This window comes from Salmo trutta, chromosome 5 (genome assembly GCF_901001165.1).
Source record: "Salmo trutta chromosome 5, fSalTru1.1, whole genome shotgun sequence".
Taxonomy (NCBI): domain Eukaryota; kingdom Metazoa; phylum Chordata; class Actinopteri; order Salmoniformes; family Salmonidae; genus Salmo; species Salmo trutta.
Window position 1 is genome coordinate 9,628,064 of NC_042961.1, and position 27,049 is coordinate 9,655,112.

The 27,049-nt window shown below is 41.5% G+C and overlaps 1 protein-coding gene across 2 annotated transcripts in view; it reads left to right on the forward strand.

The window, feature by feature from the left end:
• LOC115193625 (heterogeneous nuclear ribonucleoprotein L-like) overlaps positions 1-27,049 on the forward strand; it is a 57,861-nt gene that overhangs the window by 18,802 nt on the left and 12,010 nt on the right. For both annotated transcript variants that reach the window (XM_029752453.1, XM_029752454.1), the window contains exons 2-6: positions 15,716-15,834; positions 17,607-17,844; positions 20,752-20,837; positions 21,112-21,208; positions 21,339-21,411. In XM_029752453.1, the coding sequence (XP_029608313.1) occupies positions 15,716-15,834; positions 17,607-17,844; positions 20,752-20,837; positions 21,112-21,208; positions 21,339-21,411 (613 nt within the window). The remainder of the gene's footprint in view (positions 1-15,715; positions 15,835-17,606; positions 17,845-20,751; positions 20,838-21,111; positions 21,209-21,338; positions 21,412-27,049) is intronic.

The window sequence follows — 27,049 nt, forward strand, 5'->3', positions numbered from 1 at the left end:
AAGACGGCTCATAATAATGGCAGGAACGGAGTGAATGGAATGGCATGAAACCATGTGTTTGATGTATTTGATACCATTCCACTGATTCCATTCCAGCCATTACCACGAGCCCGTCCTCCCCAATGAAGGTACTTTTAAAGACTCCCTTCACCACATATCTGCTGTATTGCTTTCTCCCATCAGCCTTTATATATTTTCTGACATAGATTTATTAATCTGATCTGTTTGTATTCCCAGAACAGCATAATGTTTAGTTGGTCTAGCTACAGGTTGTAGAGAGACTCGCCTGAGGAGACCATGCAGACTTTGAGGCTCCCAAAGCTCTCACAGGGATGAGTGTAAATCTGAGCTTTCAGGACTCAAATTCACCTGTTGAAAGTTTGATGTAAAATCAAATCAAATGTTATTTGTCATATGCACTGAATACAACAGGTATACCTTACCGTGAAATACTTACAAGCCCTTAACCAACAATGCAGTTTTGTTTTGCTATTTTATTTTATAGAAAATACAATAAACACATTTAATAGAAGGTAACACAATAAAATATGTAAAAATAGCCTACCTAAGGCCAACAAATAAAAACATTGCTGCCTGCAGGTAGAAAATAAATATATTATAAATCACATTGGCTGTGCGTGACCTCTCTGCAATGAACTTGAAACATTGTGTCAACTATCAACTGGGTCCGACCCAATGCTTGCACTATCAAACTTGCAACATTGTTGGACAGTATTCTGGGCCCTCAGAGTTTCCCACACCAGTGAGCTCCGGACAGACACAGCTAAGCTTTGTGCAAGGGATAAGTAGTACTCAGGTAGGTATAACGAGACACAGAGAGTCAAGGAGGTGCAGATGAAACGTTTAATAAAACAACAAATGTTGACCGAGACAACATAACAGTAGCGTCTACACATAAACACAGGAACAATACTGACTGGGGAAGGAACCTAAGGGAGTGCCAGATATAGGGGAGGTAATAAGTGAGGTAATGGAGTCCAGGTGTGCCTCATGATGACGTGCAGCTGCGAGTAATGATTGATGCCAGGTGTGTGTAATGATGGATCCCAGGGCCGGTGGTTAGTAGACCGGCGACGTGACAGTAGGCCTATTTTAGGATTTTTACACTGGATCAGACCATTACATTTTTTCCCTTTCACACCAAGTGGTTATCAAAAGGGAGAGAGCTGAAAATATTTTTCTAACAGGCTACATTGACAATAGTTCCTCATTCTCAATGGATGTAAAAAAAAATAATAATACTTTGAGAAACTCCACAGCTCATTAGTGGTGGTGAGTTAAGACATACTATCAGATCCCCAAATGGGCACATTTATATGCTTACATTTGCAAGCAGGCCAGGTAGCCTAGGCCTACTTCCATGCATAATCAGGTCCGCGTCCTTACACAACATTGACAGGAGCTCTCCAAACAAAAGACACTAAATAAATTGACAAAACTTGTAAATGGAATGAAATAAACCAAAACTTGTTTCTCACAAGTGTAGCATAGGTTGTGCGCTCTGCAAACAACATGTCCACTCCAACAATGAAAACAGTAAAAGACTGGAATAATATTGAATGCATTAAGGGAAATTACTGTAACCAAACAAACATTGTAGATTAGAAATTATGGGGATTAACAGCATGTATTACTGGTGAAATGTAATAGGGAATTGATAGACACTAACAATCAAAAATATCTAGGTCGACAAACAACCTACCGACCAAATAATCAATCAGTCGACTAAATGGGGGCAGGTCTAATACACAGGGTATCAGTACCAAGTCAATGTGCAGGGGTACGATGTAGTTGAGGTAGATATGTACATATGGGCAGGGGTACGATGTAGTTGAGGTAGATATGTACATATGGGCAGGGGTACGATGTAGTTGAGGTAGATATGTACATATGGGCAGGGGTACGATGTAGTTGAGGTAGATATGTACATATGGGCAGGGGTACGATGTAGTTGAGGTAGATATGTACATACGGGCAGGGGTACGATGTAGTTGAGGTAGATATGTACATATGGGCAGAGGTACGATGTAGTTGAGGTAGATATGTACATATGGGCAGGGGTACGATGTAGTTGAGGTAGATATGTACATATGGGTAGGGGTACGATGTAGTTGAGGTAGATATGTACATATGGGCAGGGGTACGATGTAGTTGAGGTAGATATGTACATATGGGCAGGGGTACGATGTAGTTGAGGTAGATATGTACAAACGGGCAGGGGTACGATGTAGTTGAGGTAGATATGTACATATGGGCAGGGGTACGATGTAGTTGAGGTAGATATGTACATATGGGCAGAGGTACGATGTAGTTGAGGTAGATATGTACATATGGGCAGGGGTATGATGTAGTTGAGGTAGATATGTACATATGGGCAGGGGTAAAGCGACTAGGCAACAGGATAGATAATAAGCAGTAGCGTATGTGATGAGTCAAAAGAGTTAGTGCAAAGGCTGGGGTCAATGTCTGGGTAGCTATTGGTTAACTACTTAGCCTTTGTATTTCAAGGTTCTTTATTTATTTTCTTAGTCAACCTTGTTCTGTTTCGTTGTGTTCTTGAACATAGCCCTGTTTCTTTGTGTTCTTGAATGTAGCCCTGTCTTTCATTTTTGTTCATTGATTTCACCTGTGTTAGTTACTCACCTGGTCTCATCAGCTCCTTATTTAGTTCAGTTCATTCTGTTTGTGCCTTTGTGAGGTATTGTTCGTTTTGACTCTACTAAGCCTTTTCCTAGCTCGTTTGTGAGAACCAGTTATAGCCTTCAAGTCCTAGTTTTGATTCACCTGCCTGTTCGCCTACCTGTGACCACGATTCCTGCCTTCTGTGAAGGTGAAATAAACACCTGCTGCGCACTGCGTGTGAATCTACACCTTTTTCTTCCTGAGTATTCATTACACGTATGGCTTGGGGGTAGAAGCAGTTCAGGGTGCGTGCGTGAGACTGTATAACAGGTTCTAACCAGGGTTGGGATCAATTCCGTTTTCAACTCATGCAATTCAGGAAGTGAAAAGTAAGGACTTTTTAAACTCATGAATTGAATGTAAATTCTGTACTTATCGCAGACACTATCTGTTTGTTATATTGTGTTTATTATGAAGAAGTGGGTGTATAAACACATTACTTACGTTGGCCTTTTAATCCTCCTGGAACATAGTAATAGTAGGCCTTTTAATCCTCCTGGAACATAGTAGGCCTTTTAATCCTCCTGGAACATAGTAGGCCTGTCACTTCTCACGTTGAAATGTTCAAGTCATTCCTCTTCATCTCGCACGCATTGTTATCGTTTCATCAATAGTCTGAGAAAAATATACAGTATATCTTGCGTTTTTCATTTTCTCGATTTCTCTTCACCATGTAAGGAAGCATGATATTAACTTTATCTCTTAAAGGAAGGAAGTTAGACTTGCACAAGCAGAGTACACTCTCCCTCCTTTAAGTATTAAGAAATAACATCACTTGATTCACACTTGAATTTAGTTCAACTGCACCACCAGTACAGGTTTAGGTGTCCGTGGATGTTGGCAGGAATTATGTTTGCAGGACTTCTCTTTATACCAGGTCTGCTGCCTGCAGCAGGGACTCAGCCAAGTACAGTTTTAGATTTAAAACACAACAGGGGAACTACAATGACCAATTTCAGGTCACAGACGTACGTGTAAACGTTAGTCCTGACATCGTCGTGGAGGGAGAGGAAGTCCGGATCTTGTGCGAGACTTCCTGCTTTCTGAACCTTAACTCTAATAACAACAGACTACTTCCTAACCCAAACCAACACTGGGGTATCCTATACTGTACCTTGGCCCAGTCAGCAGTGAGGATGCAGGCAGCTACTCCTGTGCATTGGTTGGCATCGAGAATCACTGGTCCCTTGCAGCTATGCTCATTGTGAGATATCCTCCAAGGTCCACCACCGTGACAGTCAATAAAATATTGGAAGGCGGTGCAGTGACTCTGACCTGCAGCAGTGGAGAAATACACCTGGTACCAAAGGAACGGAACTGAAGTGACGGTTTTACAGGGAGAAACAAAGTTACACCCGTGTCAGTTTTGGGTACATTGACCAGTACTTCTGTGAGGCTAAGAATGAGATTGGAGCTCAGAACTGTACCTGGGACCTGACCACAGATGATAGACCAGTGTCTTGGCTCCTGTACTGGGGGTGGTGACTGCCCTGACTGCTGGAACTCTTCTAGTCCTCAGCTACTACACACTGAACAGGAGAAACCGTGGAGAAAGGGATCTCAGAGCTGATACACTGAGAGCCCATTATGTCAGTAAGGATGCCTTGAATGTCGACGTGTGTGAGAAGGTGAGCATAGATCATATCTACGCTGACGCTGCCGAGTTCAATGACATACAGGATGAACCTGATGAGTATAATGACATACAGGATGAACCTGATGAGTATAATGACATACAGGATGAACCTGATGAGTATGATGACATACAGGATGAACCTGATGAGTATAATGACATACAGGATGAACCTGATGAGTATGATGACATACAGGATGAACCTGATGAGTATGATGACATACAGGATGAACCTGATGAGTATAATGACATACAGGATGAACCTGATGAGTATAATGACATACAGGATGAACCTGATGAGTATAATGACATACAGGATGAACCTGATGAGTATGATGACATACAGGATGAACCTGATGAGTATGATGACATACAGGATGAACCTGATGAGTATGATGACATACAGGATGAACCTGATGAATATAATGACATACAGGATGAACCTGATGAGTATGATGACATACAGGATGAACCTGATGAGTATGATGACATACAGGATGAACCTGATGAGTATGATGACATACAGGATGAACCTGATGAGTATGATGACATACAGGATGAACCTGATGAGTATAATGACATACAGGATGAACCTGATGAGTATGATGACATACAGGATGAACCTGATGAGTATGATGACATACAGGATGAACCTGATGAGTATGATGACATACAGGATGAACCTGATGAGTATGATGACATACAGGATGAACCTGATGAGTATGATGACATACAGGATGAACCTGATGAGTATGATGACATACAGGATGAACCTGATGAGTATGATGACATACAGGATGAACCTGATGAGTATGATGACATACAGGATGAACCTGATGAGTATGATGACATACAGGATGAACCTGATGAGTATGATGACATACAGGATGAACCTGATGAGTATGATGACATACAGGATGAACCTGATGAGTATGATGACATACAGGATGAACCTGATGAGTATGATGACATACAGGATGAACCTGATGAGTATGATGACATACAGGATGAACCTGATGAGTATGATGACATACAGGATGAACCTGATGAGTATGATGACATACAGGATGAACCTGATGAGTATGATGACATACAGGATGAACCTGATGAGTATGATGACATACAGGATGAACCTGATGAGTATGATGACATACAGGATGAACCTGATGAGTATGATGACATACAGGATGAACCTGATGAGTATGATGACATACAGGATGAACCTGATGAGTATGATGACATACAGGATGAACCTGATGAGTATGATGACATACAGGATGAACCTGATGAGTATGATGACATACAGGATGAACCTGATGAGTATGATGACATACAGGATGAACCTGATGAGTATGATGACATACAGGATGAACCTGATGAGTATGATGACATACAGGATGAACCTGATGAGTATGATGACATACAGGATGAACCTGATGAGTATGATGACATACAGGATGAACCTGATGAGTATGATGACATACAGGATGAACCTGATGAGTATGATGACATACAGGATGAACCTGATGAGTATGATGACATACAGGATGAACCTGATGAGTATGATGACATACAGGATGAACCTGATGAGTATGATGACATACAGGATGAACCTGATGAGTATGATGACATACAGGATGAACCTGATGAGTATGATGACATACAGGATGAACCTGATGAGTATGATGACATACAGGATGAACCTGATGAGTATGATGACATACAGGATGAACCTGATGAGTATAATGACATACAGGATGAACCTGATGAGTATGATGACATACAGGATGACACCTACACAGCCCTTCAGAAAGACCCTCGCCGCTCAGTGTACGATACTATCCCTAACAGAATCACCATAGAGCCTGAACTGAAGACCTATGGCAACAAACCAAAGACAGGCCTAACACCTTTTTCCCCTGCTATCACATTGACCTGTGTGGGATGTTTTCCAGACATTGACCTTTAATGTTTGAGTTTATGCTGGACTTGAATAAGCGTGCTGAATTGTTTTGCCGTTGGCTACTGGCTACTGCTATTGTAAATTGTGTTAGATTATTTGGTGTTAGAGTTGATTGTTGCTTACTACACAAGATGAGGTTGAAAGAAACGTCATCAAATCACATGCATGTTTTCCTATTCTTTATATTAAGTGAAATATATTAAAATATACCATTTAGTGATTGCACTTTCTTAATTACTGCTCATACTCTGGTAATTCTCTTTAAACAATTGAAGCGTGTAGATCAGGCAATAACCAAAGCTATTCTATAGCTAAGATATCTAGGAATACATCAGCAATCGTGCAGACATTTCAGTATTGTTAATATAATACTAAGGTGTTTCTATCTAAGTCAATGAAATTTCAATAAATGTTTGCTGTATGATAAGAAAAACATTTATTGACCCCTGGTTTATTAGCATACTGTAGTACTCTTCACATAGTCATTTAATTGATGGCAGTTTTTTTATTAGCAGCTACACACACACACACACACAAAAAAAATATTGTCCCTAACTGACATATTTTACCAATAACAAACATACAATTTTGAAACTTCAGAATCTGTTATGAAAACATGACATTTCAGAGTACATTGAGGGAGTTACTACTTTCAATAAATAAAAAAAAGGCACACATTTTGCATGAGGTTTTCGTCAGACACTCACCACGCCCACCTCCCAGTACCAACGACCATACTGCAAGCTAATTGGTCACCTATCACAATACACTGCACCAGCCCTTTTCCTGTAGGGCCTACATTTTTACTGCAGCCACTCTGAAATGTCAGCAGTGTGCTATAAATATCAGAGAGGGGAGAAGAACACACTCAGTCAGAGCAGCGCAGCAGAACACAGGGAGGTTGTGAGAGGAGTACACACAGTGAGGGTATGTATGGGAAGGAACATATATTCTGGCTCTCAATGCTCGTACTGGTGCCTTGCTCTCCCTAAACGGCAGGTGCTGCTGTCTGTGCCAAGGGGTCACCTCCCTCTGAGACTGTCGGGGTCTTAGTTAACAGCACAGACAGTAAAACACTGACACACACAATAGGCTGAGGACATCAGCTCAGCAAGGAAGTGTAGTCCACCACCACATCATAACTGACAGAGAGAAGAGAGAGAAAGGTAAAGTAGTGTAGAGAGACTGAGAAGTCATTTAACCTCCTTTTAGCCCCGGTCACCTGTGCTGTTGTGAGGATTATTCAGGATTAGAGTGAGGAATGAGCTGGAATACAAGGCCAGTAGGCCACTCTCACACACCACTTTAACAAACACTGAAAAAACAGCACCCTGGGAAAATGAGTCTGCTGATGGATTGGACTGCCACTTAACCCTGCGCAACCATCTGCCCATGCCTACACAAACACACACACACACACACAAACACACACATACAGACACATACACTTGCGTGGCCAACTGATCCTTGCACACTTGGTTATTAGTATTTCCCTAAGCAGTGATGAGGAATGTTGAAATCCCAGAACGGGAGAGGAGAGGACTAAGTTAGAAAGCCCAGGAAAGAGAAAGGAACAAGTTATTCCACTATTTCCATCTTAAAGCCACCTCATTCTATTTACCTGATTGTCACCAAATATCTGTCTCTAACCAGGTTTCCATCCAATCTTTTTATGCAAATAAAGTGCACGTCGGATAAAAACTGTCACGACAGGCCTGATGGAAACAGAAGATGTGTCAGTAAACTTTCCAATCGTCGACCCCAAAAAATACGACAGACCAAGTGAGATTTTGATGTGTCAGTAAAATAAATTGTGTGAAATGTCAGTGGAACTGCTTATATGCGCAAATATTGATATAATAAATCAACTTGGAGTCACGCGGTGACATCTTTTGTGGTCCTCCCACTATGACTCGTCGGGAACAGTGATGCCAATTTAGAAATTTTGTTGATAGATTTAGCAACTTTTCAGACTACCCTGGCAACTTTTTTTTCAAACAGCACCTAGCAACAAATGTAGCTACTTTTAAAAATGTATTTTGAACTTTTAGCAACTTTTGAAAAGTGTCTCAAATACTAAAATGCAAGCATTTTCCCTCTAAATGACACAAAAACGATTTCACACACTCAGTCACAACACATGTGCCTGGCTGCAAAAGTGCACTGTGAGTGACGTCAGCACCAGGCGCTCAGCTCGTGCACAGGCAGCAGCAATTTCAGCAAATTGCAAATCGTTGTTGGCTGACTGCAGCAGCAGCAGTACGGGATCGACTAGCCAAACCCAGTGAATATAGTTGGTCACGAATGTTTGATCTTGAACAGAACTTACAACATCAATCAACATGTCTCAATCAAAATTGTACAGCCAGAAATCCTATTTTTCGCCGAGATGGCCAGTCAATTTGAGTAACGTTATTGTGTATTCTACGTAATGACGCAGTTTTACGTTATCACGCAATGAAATCACAACGTCATTTAGCAACTTTTAGCAACAAATCATCCTGCCTCTAGCAATTTACCCTGAAAATGAGTTGGCATCACTGGTCGGGAAAGCATGTTTATTAGGCTCCAGATTAAATACATTATGATGAACTTCACAGGGGGGTGAAAGTGCACGGTGATGAGATTGATGCTCCTTTCCAATAAACATTGTGGGTCTTATTTTGGTGACATGATCATCGATGCTTGGCTTCCGTTTGACAAATAAAAATAATCGCGTTCTCTTGTCGATAATAATCTCATCATGTACTGCAGGTAGGCTATACCCACACTGTGTCTGCGAGCTGTTTGCTAGAGTGCACATGCCCATACCAGAGTGGCCACACTCGCTCTATAAACCGCCCCAAAAATTGTGAGAAAACCATGAGTAGAGTTGAAAATGCGATGGAAACCCATTTAACTTGTATTTTTTTATTCGCATCGATCGTCATGTCACCAGAACAAGACCCTCAGTATTTATTGGAAAGGAGCATCAAGATCACCATACACTTTCACCAGCCTGTGAAATCCATCATAAATTATTTCATCTGTAGCCTAATAAACTGTTTAGTTTCCTGAGTCGTAGTGGAAGGACCCCATACCGTACCATTGCATGACTCCAAGTTTACTTCGATATAATAGTTATTATATCAATATTTGCTTTGCGCATAAATGCGTTTCATTTAATACATTTTACAGACACACAAAGATCCCACCATGTCGAACAAACAAATTATCTGTCGGTGTAGTGGGGTAATATTGGATATGTGTATTATACACCTCACATGCAAGAATAAGCAATTAGCCTATTAAAATGTTTATCTGACTCCATAAAGATGATTAAAATATGCAAGAGACTATAGTTGATTTAGAGTAATAGGCAATCAAGAAATGTCTGAGAATGGAATTCTAAATACAGTTGAAGTCAGAAGTTTACATACACCTCAGCCAAATACATTTAAACTCAGTTTTTCACAATTCCTGACATTTAATCCTAGTAAAAATTCCCTGTCTTAAGTCAGTTAGGATCAGCATTTTATTTTAAGAATGTGAAATGTCAGAATAATAGTAGAGAAAATTATTTATTTAAGTTTTGATTTATTTCATCACATTCCCAGTCGGTCAAATGTTTACATACACTCAATTTGTATTTGGTAGCATTGCCTTTAAATTGTTTAACTTGAGTTAAACGTTTTGGTGTAGCCTTCCGCAAGCTTCCCACAATAAGTTGGGGGAATTTTGGCCCATTCCTTCTGACAGAGCTGGTGTAACTGAGTCAGGTTTGCAGGCCTCCTTGCTCGCACACATTTTCTATAGGCTTGAGGTCAGGGCTTTGTGATGGCCACTCCAATACCTTGACTTTGTTGTCCTTAAGCTATTTTGCCACAACTTTGGAAGTATGCTTGGGGTCATTGTCCATTTGGAAGACCCATTTGTGGCCAAGCTTTAACTTCCTGACTGATGTCTTGAGATGTTGCTTCAATATATCCACAGAATTTTCCTTATGATGCCATCTATTTTGTGAAGTGCACCAGTCCCTCCTGCAGCAAAGCACCCCACAACATGACGCTGCCACCCCCGTGCTTCACGGTTGGGATGGTGTTCTTCGGCTTGCAAGCCTCCCCCTTTTTCCTCCAAACATAACGATGGTCATTATGGTCAAATAGTTCTATTTTTGTTTCATCAGACCAGAGGACATTTCTCCAAAATGTATGATCTTTGACCCCATGTGCAGTTGCAAACCGTAGTCTGGCTATTTTATGGCAGTTTTGGAGCAGTGGCTTCTTCCGTGCTGAGCGGCCTTTCAGGTTATGTCGATATAGGACTCGTTTTTACTGTGGATATAGATAATTTTGTACCTGTTTCCTCCAGCATCTTCACAAGGTCCTTTGCTGTTGTTCTGGGATTGATTTGCACTTTTCACACCAAAGTACATTCATCTCTAGGAGACAGAACGCGTCTCCTTCCTGAGTGGTATGACGGCTGCGCGGTCCCATGGTGTTTATACTCGCGTGCTATTGTTGGTACAGACAGATGAACGTGGTACCTTCAGGCATTTGGAAATTGCTCCCAAGGATGAACCAGACTTGTGGAGGTCTACAATTTTTTTTCTGAGGTCTTGGCTGATTTATTTAGATTTTCCCATGATGTCAAGCAAAGAGGCTCTGAGTTTGAAGGTAGGCCTTGAAATACATCCACAGGTAAACCTCCAATTGACTCAAATTATGTCAATTAGCCTATCAGAAGCTTCTAAAGCCATGACATCATTTTCTGGAATTTTTCAAGCTGTTTAAAGGCACAGTCAACTTAGTGTATGTAAACTTCTGACCCATTGGAATTGTGATACAGTGAATTATAGGTGAAATAATCTGTCTGTAAACAATTATTGAAAAAATGACTTGTGTCATGCACAAAGTAGATGTCCTAACCGACTTGCCAAAACTATAGTTTGTTAACAATAAATTTGTGGAGTGATTGAAAAACGAGGTTTAATGACTCCAACCTAAGTGTCTGTAAAGTTCCGACTTCAACTGTACAAGTATTATTTAATTACTTTGTAAAATGAATGGATTCACATACAAGGCATGAAACTTAATTTACAAAGCATTAACAAGCATTACAAGGCCTTAATCCAGGCATGATCAGAGAGAGAGAGATAATGAAACCGTGACTTGTGCCATGGTCCACAGCTCACTGGAGAGAATCTCACCAGTGCAGGTCAGGAAAAAAAAGAGAGAGAGAATATTAATCTAAGACCCTTTAATAACATCTGAGTTGTTGGCCAATAGCATTACTGTAAAGTTAACCTCCAATCAGATATCAGACCTACATCATGTAATCACATCAGAACCTCTACTGCTCAGAGATGTGACAATGGGGTTTGGTGAGATCAACACAGAGAATGTTGAATTCCTAAGACACAGAGGAAATTCTTGCATGCAGTGTAAAGGGTCACTTCTGGGGTTGCCCTACATCGGCATTTATAAAACTGTACCGAAAGTTGGTATTTCCAACAAACCGGTTTAGATTTTTTATTTATTCGGTATGACTTTACTCACATTAAAACTTGGTATGGAAACGTTAAACACTGTGTGATATATTTTGAATCGCATTATGCGTTATCAGAGTCTGCAGGGACTGAACTGTGGGCCATTTGAAATGAACTTCATTTTGGAGACAGACACTTCTAGCAAGTACTTTAATCTTACTGCCTTGTCCAAAGTGTCTCTCTCTCTCTCTCGCGCTCTCTCTCTCTCTCTTTGCACGGGCTGTAGTCTCTCTCTTTCGCTCTCTCCATTTGTATAACTAAAACCCTACCTCTCTTTGACCCTCTTTCTTTAAAGTCCCAGTGGAGTCAAAAACATGATTTTCCTGTGTTTGATATACACTGAACAAAAACATGATTTTCCTGTGTTTGATATACACTGAACAAAAACATGATTTTCCTGTGTTTGATATACACTGAACAAAAACATGATTTTCCTGTGTTTGATATACACTGAACAAAAACATGATTTTCCTGTGTTTGATATACACTGAACAAAAACATGATTTTCCTGTGTTTGATATACACTGAAAAAAAACATAGACACAACATGCAACAATTTCAAAGATTTTACTGAGTTACAGTTAATATAAGGAAATCAGTCAATTGAAATAAATTCATTAGGCCCTAATCTATGGATTTCACATGACTGGGAATACAGATATGCATCTGTTTGTCACAGATACAGTACCTTAAAAAAAGGTAGGGGTGTGGATCAGAAAACCAGTCAGTATCTGGTGTGACCACCATTTTCCTCATGCAGCGTGACACATCTTCACATATAGTTGGTCAGGCTGTTGATTGTGGCCTGTGGAAAGTTGTCCCACTCCTCTTCAATGGCTGTGTGAAGTTGCTGAACATGGGTGGGAACTGAAACACGCTGTCGTACATGTCGATGCAGAGCATCTCAAACATTCTCAATGGGTGACATGTCTGGTGAGTATGCAGGCCATGGAAGATCTGGGACATTTTCCGTTTCCAGCAATTGTGTACAGATCCTTGCGACATGGGGCCGTGCATTATCATGCTGAAACATGACGATGAGGGTGGTGGATGAATGGCACAACGTTCTTGTCACGGTATCCCTGGACATTCAAAATGCAATTGTGTTTGTTGTCCGTAGCTTATGCCTGCCCATAACATAACCCCACTGCCACCATGGGGCACTCTGTTCACAACGTTGACATCAGAAAACCACTCGCCCACACAACGCCATACACGCTGCTTGCCATCTGCCCGGTACAGTTGACACCGGGATTCATTTGTGAAGAGCACACTTCTCCAGCGTGCAAGTGGCCATCGAAGGTGAACATTTCCCCACTGAGTGGTCTTTTATTGTCCCCAGCACAATGTGCACCTGTGTAAGGATCATGCTGTTTAATCAGCTTCTTGATATGCCACAACTGTCAGGTGGATGGATTATCTTGGCAAAGGAGAAATTCTCACTAACAGGGATGTAAACAAATGTGTGCACAACATTTTTGAGAATTAAGCTATTTGTGCGTTTGGAAAATTTCTGGGATGTTTTATTTCAGCTCATGAAACATGGGACCAACACCTTACATGTTGTGTTTAGATCTTTTTTCAGTATTTCCACACTGTGAGGTTGGAGTAATACTGTGCAATTAGTTACAATTAAATTAGTTAATAGACCAATAAGAAAGAGTTCCAAACCTCTCTGCCAGTAACAGCTATTTTTCCATTTTCCCCATCCAAACTCAACTCTGACCAATCCCAGACAGCTAAATTCTTGCTTGAGAAATTGCTCTTTGCTAAGAGGCATTTTTTGTTTCTTTTTGACCATTTGAATTGAAAACAATCACTGTAAGGTATTTCATTCTTACCCCAAAATGATTTGATATTAAGATAAAAACATCTACATTGGACCTTTAACTCCATCTGCATCACTCCTTTTCACCCCTTTTCTTGCATTCTCTCTTAGTGCTGTCTTTTGACTTTCAACCTCCCCATTCTGCCTATTTTCCTCTTTCCCTGCCTGGCTCTCCCTTATAGACTGAGTGGAGTAGGACATCTGAAAGGGCAGAGTGGGATGTTTTTGTTGCACTATAGGGATGGAGATGTTGTATTGCCACAGCAGACAGAGAGAGGTGATTGAAACTTTTACTTTTACTTCACTACATTCCTAAAGAAAATAATGTACTTTTTACTCCATACATTTTCCCTGACACCAAAAAGTACTCGTTACATTTGGAATGCTCAGGCAGGACAGAATTATGGTTCAAAACACGCAACTATCAATGTCAGCCCTACTGCCTCTGATCTGGCGGACTCACTAAACACAAATACTGCATTTGTTAGTTATGTCTGAGTGTTGGAGTGTGCTCCTGGCCGTCCGTAAATACAATTATAAATAAAGATTGTTTTGGTGTGCTTAATATAAGGAGTTTGATGTTTAACATTTACCTTTTACTTTTACTCAAGTATGACAATTGAGTACTTTTTTCTACCACTGACTCTATGCTCCACAAGCACCTTGTCCATTGGGCATAGGTCTTGACCATTATTCCTGCATGTCATATATTTAATGGGAATGTAACCATATTCATATTACTATCACAGAGAGATGGATTCCCGCCCACTACTGCTAGAGAAAGCCAGCTAAGCCCCACCCAGTTACATCCTGAGCCTATTAGATCACAGAGCTAGTGTAAACATCACTCTGTTGCTAAAGCCTGAAATAGACTCATCGGACATTCTCCGAGCACGCCATGGTTTTTCGTCTAAGTATTTTATCTTGCCCAGGCATTTGGTGCCCCCACCACACCCAGCTAACTTTCTGTATTTCTACACATTTTGTCATGAGACTAAGATAAAATGTTGCAGTTTCAAGCTAGCTAATTTCCTGCTATTCTACACATTTTACTATGAGGCTGAGAGAACATTTAGCAGTTTTAAATCAAATCTCCTGCTATTCTACACATTTTACCATGAGGCTGAGAGAACATTTAGCTGTTTTAAACCAAATCTCCTGCCCACCTCCCCAAAAAATCTGTCCCTCTTGCACCCTTGGCACTAATGGGACTTGACTTGCAAACCCTTCACGTCAGGGCCTCCCGAGTGGTGCAGTGGTCTAAGGCACTGCATCGCAGTGCTAGCTGTGCCACTAGAGATTCTGGGTTCGAGTCCAGGCTCTGTCGCAGCCGGCCGCGACCGGGAGACCCATGGGGCGGCGCACAATTGGCCCAACGTCGTCCAGGTTAGGGGAGGGTTTGGCCGGCAGGGATGTCCTTGTCCCGTTGCGCACTAGTGACTCCTGTGGTGGGCTGGGCGCAGTGCATGCTGACACGTTCACCAGGTGTACGGTGTTTCCTCCGACACATTGGTGTGGCTGGGTTCCGGGTTAAGCGAGCAGTGTGTCAAGAAGCAGTGCGGCTTGGCTGGGTCGTGTTTCGGAGGACGCACGGCTCTTGACCTTCGCCTCTCCCGAGTCCGTAGGGGAGTTGCAGCGATGAGACAAGACTGTAACTACCAATTGGATACCACGAAATTGGGGAGAAAAATAGGTAAAAATTACAAATAATAAAAATAAAGAAACGGAATTACAGTCGGGAATCCTTGAAACGACCCATCCTCTCATGAATAGATGTACTTAAACGCTCTCACATAGAGGGGTACAGTCCCAGTTAGGGAAAGATAACCTGTACTGGAGGTCATCCATTTTTAGCTGCAGTTAAATTATTCAACCTGAAACCTCCTCCCTACATCCACTCTTTTCAAAATGACTCCTATTTTAGATAGGTATTATACAGGACATTGCACTTCAGTTGTTATATGATTTAATACAGTTGATTTATGATCAACATAACCTCTGCCACTATTCCAGGTATTGTGTGTTCTAGTCTCTAACCAATGTTGTTTGTGTGTGTTGCAGGACAGTGGGGAGGACTCCCATAGGATTGCACAGTCCCCAGTCGTCCATGTCAGGGGGCTGTGTGAGGCTGTGGTGGAGGCTGACCTGGTGGAGGCCCTTGAGAAGTTTGGACCCATATGGTAAGAATCCACCCAAATGTGTTGGGTAGAATATGCACCCCACCCCTTAACCCCTTGTTTTCCTCATTGTTAGACCTAATAATGAAAATACATTTATCCCACCTTTTTTTGTTAAACAGGAAAATATGCACAGAAAATCATTTTACCAAATATTTAAGAGGTCATCATTTCATGGAGTCTGTAAAGGAAGAAACCATATGGAAAGAGTGATACGCAACTTAGGTCCAAAAAACAGATTTTCACCAAGTCAAATGAATGAATTATGTTAGAGTTTTCATGATGCTTGTATCTAAACCAATGTAGGTCATTTTAAGATTGTTTCTATACATCAGTTGAGGTCTATATAAGCTCCTAAACCTAGCATGAAAGTGTATCCTTGTAGCTGTGTGGGCTAATATAGTCCAAATGTTTGCCTTGGGGTAAGTTGAGCCAATGGTTGAGCAAATTGAAATGTAGTGCTGAGTGATTAACCAAAATGAATGTTATTTTTTGTTTTTTAAACAACTAATTGAGCAAAATCTGTTCAATTATTTGAATTACAAAAAGCAGTAATGGGCAGTCACTACCATCATGGGACTTTTATTCATAATTTTATTCTGTGTTGTTACAGCATCAACCCACATAATGCATAGTGCATTTAACCATGATCATTGTTTTATAACCAAACCCAAACCGAACCAACCTCAAAAAGCGCTAATCACTCATCACTACTTCCCAGGTGTAATGCAAGGAAATCGCTGGGATATGAGGTAACAACAAGGTCTGGCCTATGTCAAGTCTTTTAAAAAGTGTTTGTTAGATGCTTAAAATGATTAAAAGACCAAAATGCTATTGTGATTGAATTGTGTTTGGGAAATAAAGATAGACATGGTTTTAAAAAATAACTGGTAATATGTCATACAGTACAAAAATGTGTAGGTGGCTTAACTTACCCTATACCCGGGGTAAGTTATGCTGAGACCACTTTTTTTGGACAAGATATGTTCTCAAAACTGTAACGGTTACATAAATTCTGATTATTTCCAGGTATAAACAACACCCTGAAATATATGTAGATTTCTTTCGTTAGAAATAATAATATATTTACATTTACATTTACATTACATATTTCCCTTGACGGAGTGATGCTGAATGGAAAAAAATTGCTCAGATTACCCCACTCTCCCCTACCTCACAGAGACCTTGAGTAATAGAGAGATCTCAGTGTTACTCAGGCTCCTTATGTGGTGCAATATTCATTAACATCCCATCAACCCTAAGAGAGCTGTGGAAACAGCATACGACAGCATGGGTAACCCACAACATAGAGACAATCTACTGTACCATGGTAACTGTAGAAACTATGGTAACTGTCCAATTAGACCAGCACTGCCCACAGTATTGTCACAGCAGCAGTTTCTCCCCTCCTCTGTTTTGTGTGCTTTTGTGTTGAGCCACTTTAGGCTCAGTGAAGGTAATATAAACAAGAAATAGATAGAGCAGTTTCCTTTCTGCTAGAATTGTTTGACAGTTGACCAAAACCTAACAATTTGACTAGGAAATGTTTTACAATTCAAATTTTCAATTTAAATTCTGTCAGTTCAGGACATGAGTTTTCATTGGGGAAATCTCAAAGAGACCCTCTTCCCAATAGTGCTCTCTTTATGGCATTACGGTAGACAGCAGGGAATAGGGTGTAATTTGAGCCTCAGTCCATTTAGAGTAATGGACACATTTTCCACTCAGTCAATTGAATTCTAATGGACTTCCTTGTTGTTCTGTGTTGATGGCAGCTACGTGATGATGATGCCCTTTAAGCGGCAGGCGCTGGTGGAGTTTGAGATGGTGGAGAGTGCTGATAAGTGTGTGGCGTGTGGGAGTAGCGAGGCCGTCTACATCGCAGGCCAGCAGGCCTTCTTCAACTACTCCACCAGCAAGAGGATCACTCGCCCCACCAACTCAGACAACCCCAACAGTGGCAACAAAGTCCTGCTCCTGTCTATCCAGAATCCACTCTACCCCATCACCACGGTAATCAGTGCTGGAAATACATACTGTATTATACATTAGAATTATAAAATATATGTAATATATGCCATTTAGCAAATGCTTTTATCCAAAGCAACTTACCAAAGCAAACACATTGCTTTATCCAAAGCAATGTGTTCATTCATTTTGCGTATGGGTGGTCCCAGGAATCAAACCCACTATCCAGGCATTAAAAGCACCATACTCTATCAACTGAGCGACAAAGAACCATTACCACAGTGGCAGTTATTAAGTCACTCTGTGCCACGCCCCTGGTACTGTATGTATGCTATACTCTCACCATGGTAACAGTAGCTAACGAGAGTCCCTGATTATTGCCCATGTTAACAGTAGTCAAGTGAATATATGAATCGAAAGCATTGTGTATTATCATCTTTTTACTCTTTCTTGCTCTCTCACTCCTCTATATCTCAATGTTATCTCTCTCTGTCTCACTCTCGCTCCTAATGTGAGCCGACGGGCTACATTTAGAAAGTAGTGTTTTAAAGCATCCTGGGGCTGTTTCAAGGTTTATTTCCCCCGGAGTTTGCATATCCCCCTCCCCCTTGCTCTCTCTCTCATCTCTCCCTGCTCTCTTTCTGTCTTTCTCCCTCTCAGGTACTGCTAGATAGAGAGGTATCTCAGCGTGGCGTCTGTAGATGTGTTCAGATAGCATGTGTCTGATGATTAGAATACCAGGAAGCTCACGTATATCAGTCTTCTTCAGATATGGATGAACAAATAGGTTGAGAAAGCATCCAGCACTGCTTCCCTGTGTCTCATTCCAGCTGAGCAGAGAGGAAATACAATAGTTATGCACGCTGGTCATGGATAGGGTTGAATTGTCTTATTATTGAGTCAAACAGAGTCTGATTAGAGAGACACTGTCACTGTGCTAGAACATTCAAGCATTATGGAAGAATGAACACACACTAAAGGACTGATAGATGTATGCACATAGATATACACTCACTCTTATAGATAGACATACAATGCCACACTAGAGTGTCTTATATCAAGACCAACTTTAAAATGGATAACATATAGGTTCCTGCATCCAGATTGCTCTCGCTATTGTATAATTGTGTAATGGCACCGGAGGGGATGGCTGCCGTTTTACGGGCTCCTAACCAACTGTGCTATTTTGTTTGTTTTTTCGCATTGTTTGTAACTCATTTTGTACATAATGTTGCTGCTACCGTCTCTTGTGACCGAAAAGAGCTTCTGGACATCAGAACAGCGATTACTCACCTCGAACTGGACCGAGATTATTTCTTTAATGAGTCCGACGCAAAGGATATACTGCTTTGTTGAGACAAGGCCCAAGTCCCCGTCATCCGCGTGAAGAAAAGACGGAGGGGGGTGTCTTGTAAGAATTTGCAGACGAGTATGTAAACCACCACTACTCTCCGTATTATTGGCCAACGTGCAATCATTGGAAAACAAACTGGACAATCTACGATTAAGACTATCCTACCAACGGGACATTAAAAACGGTAATATCTTATGTTTGACAAGACGTGGCTAAATAACGACACGGATAATATAGAGCTAGCTGGCTGGCTGGCTGGCTTCTCCGTGCATTGGCAGAACAGAGCAGCTATGTCTGGTAAGATGAGGGGCGGGGCGTGTGTCCATTTGTCAATAACTGCTGATGCGCAATGTCTAATATTAAAGAAGTCTCAAGGTATTGCTCGCCTGAGGTAGAATACCTCATGATAAGCTGTAGACCACACTATCTACCAAGAGAGTTGTCATCTATATTATTCGTAGCCATCTATTTACCACCACAAACCGATGCTGACACTAAGACCGCACTCAACGAGCTGTATAAGGCCATAAGCAAATAAGAAAATGCTCATCCAGAAGCGGCGCTCCTAGTGGCCGGGGACTTAAATCCATTTTACCTAATTCCACCAGAGGAAACGAAGCTCTATACCACCTTTACTCCAAACACAGAGACGCATACAAAGCTCTCTCTCGCCCTCCATTTGGCAAATCTGACCATAATTCTATCCTCCTTATTCCTGCTTAAAAGCAAAAACTAAAGCAGGAAGTATGCAGGCTGGTCATGGACAGGGTTGAATTGTCTTATTATTGAGTCAAACAGAGTCTGATTAGAGAGACACGGAAGTGGTCAGAGGATGCGGAGGCTACGCTACTGGACTGTTTTGTTAGCACAGACTGGAATATGTTCTGGGATCCATCCAATGGCATTGAGGAGTATACCACCTCAGTCACCGGCTTCGTCAATAAGTGCATCAACGACGTCGTCCCCACAGTGACCGTACGTACATATCCCAACCAGAAGCCATGGATTACAGACAACATCCGCACCGAGCTAAAGGCTAGATCTGCCGCTTTCAAAGAGCGGGACTCTAACCCGGATGCTTATAAGAAATCCCGCTATGCCCTCAGACGAACTATCAAACAGGCAAAGCGTCAATACAGGACTAAGATTGAATTATACTACACCGGCTCTGATGCTCGTCGGATGTAGCAGGGCTTGAAAACTAATACGGACTACAAAGGGAAACACAGCCGCGAGCTGCCCAGTGACGCGAGCCTACCAGACGAGCTAAATGCCTTTTATGCTTGCTTCGAGGCAAGGAACACTGGTACTGGTACCTGAATATAGTCTCATTGTTGTTATGTAATTTTCTTGTGTTACTTTTTGATTTTATTTTTACTTTAATTTATTTAGGAAATATTTTCATAACTCTATTTCTTGAACTGCATTGTTGGTTAAGGGCTTGTAAGTAAGCATTTCTCAGTAAGGTCTACACCTGTTGTATTCGGCACATGGGACAAATAAAATATGATTTAATTTGATTGGAGCTTATCTTCTGTGTGCAGCCTTGGTGAGAGCTGACTCAAACATTCTCTCTGTCTCCCTCTGTTGTCTCCAAGGACGTTCTCTACACCGTCTGCAACCCCATCGGCAGTGTAATGCGCATCGTCATCTTCAAACGCAACGGCATCCAGGCCATGGTGGAATATCCTTTCTGTCTGTCTGTCTGTCTGTCTGTCTGTCTGTCTGTCTGTCTGTCTGTCTGTCTGTCTGTCTGTCTGTCTGTCTGTCTGTCTGTTAGGGTGTGAGTGTTAGGGGTGGAGGGTGAGGCAATAAGGTCAAATTATTCAACGAGCATAGACTTGTTTTTGTTGATGAGTTTAGAGGTTTTATAACTTCTATCCGGGGACTTGTAATTGTGAATTGAGGCTTGAGGTTCGTTGGTTGTTTTGCTGTTGTCCTTAACTTGCCCTCCTCACATTTGAGTCCGTCGAGTGTGCTCAGAAAGCTAAGGCTGCTCTCAATGGAGCCGACATCTATGCCGGCTGCTGCACCTTAAAAATCGAATATGCAAGGGTAAGTCTATATTCACCACACACAATCAAATATATAATGCTTAGCAAATAGATTTTGTTTAAAACGCCAGAGCACTTCCTGATGATCAGCCTCAGCATGCAGCAACATATCTGTTGTTTCCCCCCTGTAGCCAACTCGCTTGAACGTGATCAGAAATGACAACGAGAGCTGGGACTACACAAAGCCTTACCTGGTCCGAAGAGGTAACAATCTGCTCCTTGTTCTGTAGTCTATGGAGCACTCTCATTGTGTAGAAGCTGCTGTGTTAGGACTAAAACCTGCCATATCGGGCTGTCAGAGAGTCCATGGGCAGCCTGCAGGGCAGAGTCAGGTTTTCCTCCCTCTGGCTCAGTAACTCAAATTTGTCCAGGCTGCAAACAGAACAGCAGGAAAGGAGCGGTAAGGATATCAAATACGTGTGGCTCTTTCTGTCTTTTCATTCCTGCAGGCTGTAGATAAATCAGATCTTAGTTGTTGGAGAGAGAGAGCGACAGAGAGAGGAGAGAGAGCGACAGAGAGAGGAGAGAGAGCGACAGAGAGAGGAGAGAGAGCGACAGAGAGAGGAGAGAGAGCGACAGAGAGAGGAGAGAAAGCGACAGAGAGAGGAGAGAGAGCGACAGAGAGAGGAGAGAGAGCGACAGAGAGGAGAGAGAGCGACAGAGATAGGAGAGAGAGTGACAGAGATAGGAGAGAGAGCGAGAGAGAGAGAGAAAGACTGTTTGTCTTGAGTTTAGTCTGCATCAGCTAAAATGAAACAGATACTTGGCGATACTTCTCTATATCCTCGCTAACGTTGCTAAATGTGAGACAGAGAGATACTGAGTCAGAGGCTGATGTGGGTACAGCGGTTTTATCATTGTATGAGGAATGTTACAGTAGCAAAGATGCTGTTTGAAAAAAGAGCAGAGATATGGCCCTGTCTATGTGAAGTCATCATTGTCACTGTAGCGCACCTATTGGAAGGTGTTTAAGGACCAGTATGGACCACAGACCTGCAGTCAACCAAGCCAACACAAGATCGACCCACTGCGCGTCCTTCTCCAAGCAACACACTCTCACATCCGTCTCTCACAAGCCTGCACCTGCCACCCATGGGAATAGAGAGAGAGAGAGAGAGAGAGAAAGAGGGATGGACGACAGGCTGACCCTGCACAACAACATGCATCCATCTTCACCCAAACCTCAAGAGAGAGGGAGAGAGACTACTCATTCATCCTGACCTCATGCAACCTCAACATCAACATGCCCAGGACAACCCACCAGTGCCACCTCATGGCTGGAGGACTGACTGCTTTTAGACTGGACCTATTTTCTTCTCTTGCTTGCATCCTGATCTTATTCAGTCAGTGCTCTGACTGGCTAAATCCCTTTATATCCCCTCACCAAATGACCAGTAGTAGAAATATTCATGTATTAGTGTATACAATCCCTAGTCTGGACATGGGAACATTAGAGTGCATTTCTCTCTGTCTTCAGGCCTGTAGAGAAAGCCTGTATTCTGTTAAATCAGACAATAAGATACACACCTATGCTCTGTAATCTACATTAATACCAAATTTACACTATCTTCTTCTATAAGCTCTACTTTATATTATAGTATTTCTGTCAATGTCAATGTGTTGAAATGCCTATTTTAGCAGAGAGAAAAGTTTAGATAACAAATGTTTAGATAATAATTATTGCATGCACTGTTAATGGAAGCACATTGTGTGGATGAAGAGAGTCACAGTTCCTTTTATGATTGTCTCAACTCCCTAGTAAAGTCACAGCTCTGTGAAATCTGGAGTCCCTCTATCAGAGGTCCAACTTCTCTATCTCCATCTGAAAGTCACAGCTCTGTGAGACCTGGAGTCACTCTATCAGAGGTCCAACTTCTCTATCTCCATCTGAAAGTCACAGCTCTGTGAGACCTGGAGTCCCTCTATCAGAGGTCCAACTTCTCTATCTCCATCTGAAAGTCACAGCTCTGTGAGACCTGGGTTCCCTCTATCAGAGGTCCAACTTCTCTATCTCCATCTGAAAGTCACAGCTCTGTGAGACCTGGAGTCCCTCTATCAGAGGTCCAACTTCTCTATCTCCATCTGAAAGTCACAGCTCTGTGAGACCTGGGTTCCCTCTATCAGAGGTCCAACTTCTCTATCTCCATCTGAAAGTCACAGCTCTGTGAATGTCATAGCCCCTTGTCTCTTAAAGTGCATCTATCTATTCAGACTAACCAGGAGACATTAGTAACCTGCTTAGGAGGTTTACTTTACTATGAACATCTCCCTTTACGGCGTGGCTAAATTAGAAAACTCAGGCAAGATGCTAACTCATTTGAAACCCCAGTGAGAGTGAGTTAGCCTCCTGCTGTGGCGTTCCCACGGCATTCTAATTTATTCCTCCATCGTCCTCTGTGGACAGCTCTTACCTCGGGACAGACTGCTTAAGTAACCTGCTTACCTGAGAGGAACTGATATTTTATTCACTTTGAAGCACCCTCACACCTTTATTATACTGGGTGTTGGATTGTATATCAGCCCATTTAAGTGATCTGATAAACAGTGCTTAACTTGGACTGAAATAGTGTCGGTACTCATTTTGGGTACTGGTACTGTTTATTATTTAGGTGCCAGAACTCCCCAATACTTTTAATCCAATATTCTATAAGAGTTGCAGGAACTCGAGCAGTACTCAGTTCCTGTGAGCTCCTGCCCAAGCCAAGCTCTGGTGATAAATCATAGCTCTATCAGCTAGAATGAAGTAACCCAGACCTCTACTCTATCTATCATCTGGTCTGCAGCACCTTCTCCTACAGAACCCATTTCGCTGGCATTGAGGTACAGGTGTTAACATGGTTTTACAACGTGTTAGTGCTTGATGCTCTACCAACTGCAACAGCAAAGTATCTGTTTTACATCCCAAGGGGACCAGCCAGAGAGGCTCTCTGTGACATCACGTCCCCTCTGAGATGCTTTAACCGCAGCAGGGTTCATATTGCTGTAGCCTACAGCAAATATTTTAATTTGAGCCAGTTTGCTACAGCAAGAAAATTATCCTGCAGCAATAGCAAATGTGAATTATTATGTGGATTATAATTAATGGCTTTTTTGTAGGGGTTGATAAATTACAAACTTCAGAAGCCTGAAATACAGTACAAGTTTTACATTTCCTGGAAAGTTCTCCTGTAACAAGGTGATCAAATTAAGATCCTACATCTGTAGTAGGCCTCCTCAAGGAGGCTCAGCTATGACCCTCACCCGCTGGCACCTTTGTAGGAAATAGCATTCAGCTTGGGTGGGGTAATAACTAGCAATTTACACTGGAAATCTAATGGACCATTTCCCCAAAAATGTAGAAAGTCAGTCAAGAAGAGAAGCAGCGCTTTAATTTTCTTATCAGCTCAGCAGGGAAATTATGATTGCCAAAGTAAATCTCTGGTAGCTTTTGATTTGATTTATTAGGATCCCCAATGGTGACAGCTAGTCTTACTGGGGTCCGACATATAACGAAAAAGACATTACAGACAAAATACTTTACAATTTACATACATTTAAAAACATTAACATGTAGTGTGTGTGTGTGTGTGTGTGTGTGTGTGTGTGTGTGTGTGTGTGTGTGTGTGTGTGTGTGTGTGTGTGTGTGTGTGTGTGTGTGTGCGCACATCTATTAGTTACACATACTGTACATGTCAGTACATACACACAAGTAGGTCACATGGGGGAGAGGCGTTGTGGTGTGAGGTGTTGCGTTATCTGTTTTTTGAAAGCAGGTTTGCTGTTCACTTGCGCTAAATAAGATGGAAGGGAGTTCCATGCACTCATGGCTCTGTATAATACTGTACATTTCCTTGAATTTGTTTTGGATATGGAGGGCATGCCTGGTGGGGTAAGTGTGTGTGTCAGTGCTGTGTGTAAGTTGAAAATATGTTTTGAGCATGACAGTTTACAATCTAAGGTAACACCGAGTAATTTAGTCTCCTCAACTTGTTCAACAGCCGCACCATTCATTACCAGATTCAGCTGAGGTCTAGAACATAGGGAATGATTTGTACCAAATACAATGCTCTTAGTTTTAGAGATGTTCAGGACCAGTTTATTACTGGCCACCCATTCCAAAACAGACTGCAACTCTTTAAGGGTTTCAGTGACTTCATTAGCTGTGGTTGCTGATGCGGATATGGTTGAATCATCAGCATACACGGACACATATGCTTTGTTTAATGCCTGAGGCAGGTCATTGGTAAAAATGGAAATGAGTAGTGTCTAGAAAGCTGCCCTGCGGTACACCACACTTTACATGTTTGACCTTAGAGAAGCTTCCATTTAAGAAAACCCTCTGAGTTCTATTAGATAGATTGCCATATCATGGATTCAGAGCTGAGGTTAAAAAACCACAACACATACGTTTTCTCAACAACAGATTATGGTCAATAATATCAAAGGCTGCACTGAAATCTAACAGTACAGCTCCCACAATCTTCTTATCAATTTCTTTCAACCAATCATCATTCATTTGTGTCAGTGCGGTACATGTTGAGTGCCCTTCTCAAAAAGCATGCTGAAAGTCTCTTGTTAATTTGTTTACAGAGAAATAGCATTGTGTTTGGTCAAACACATTTTTTCCCAACAGTTTGCTAAGAGCTGGCAGCAAGCTGATAGGTCTGCTGTTAGAACCAGTAAAAGCCGCTTTACCATTCTTGGGTAACCTGAATGACTTTGGCTTCCCTCCAGGCCTGAGGACAAAGACTTTCCTCTAGGCTCAGATTAAAGATATGACAGATAGGAGGGGCTATAGAGTCAGCTACCATCCTCAGTAGCTTTCCATCTAAGTTGTCAATGCCAGAAGGTTTGTCATTATTGATCAATAACAATAATTTGTCCAATTCTTCCACACTAACTTTCCAAAATTCAAACTTACAATGATTTTCTTTCATTCTTAGTTTTTTCATGCATGAGTATGATGGCTCTGTGTTCGCTATTGGCATTTTCTGCAAAAGTTTGCCTGCTTTGTCAATGAAGTAATCATTAAAATAATATTATGGTTAAACTCAAATATACTAATTGATAAAAAAAAACATTCTTTTTGGAAGAACATTTTTAGAAACTGTATAATCTTTGAAGATTGTATCATAAATAGGAAGGGTGGAGTTATGTCACACATGCAAATAACCAAAATATATGGAAATGTCTGTTCTATCCAAAATTACAACCAGCTGCAGCATTACCGCAAAAAAAAGAGGACGCAAGTGGAAATGGGAGAAGGTAAAGAACTCTGTCGGCCCTGCATTGAAGACCAAAATTACAAAAGAATTGACAGCTGCACCATATAGGTTGCAAAATAGTTGGGAGGAGATTTTAGATGTACTGATTCCATGGCACATGATTTTATGAACTGAAACACAAAACGACGGCGGATTCAAAACATTCAATTTCAATTGTTATACAAAATTCTTACAACCAATAGAATGTTATATATATGGGGGATAAAACGATCCCAGCTCTGCAGATTTTTCTGTGAAGAGACAGAATAATTAGATCATTTGTTTTGGTACTGCCCATATATACAGTTGAAGTTGGAAGTTAACATACACTTAGGTTGGAGTCATTAAAACTCGTTGTTCAACCACTGCACAAATTTCTTGTTAACAAACTATAGTTTTGGTAAGTCGGTTAGGACATCTACTTTGTGCATGACACAAGTCATTTTTCCAATAATTGTTTACAGACAGATTACTTCACTTATAATTCACTGTATCACAATTTCAGTGGGTCAGAAGTTTACATACACTAAGTTGACTGTGCCTTTAAACAGCTTGGAAAATTCCAGAAAATGATGTCATGGCTTCAGAAGCTTCTGATA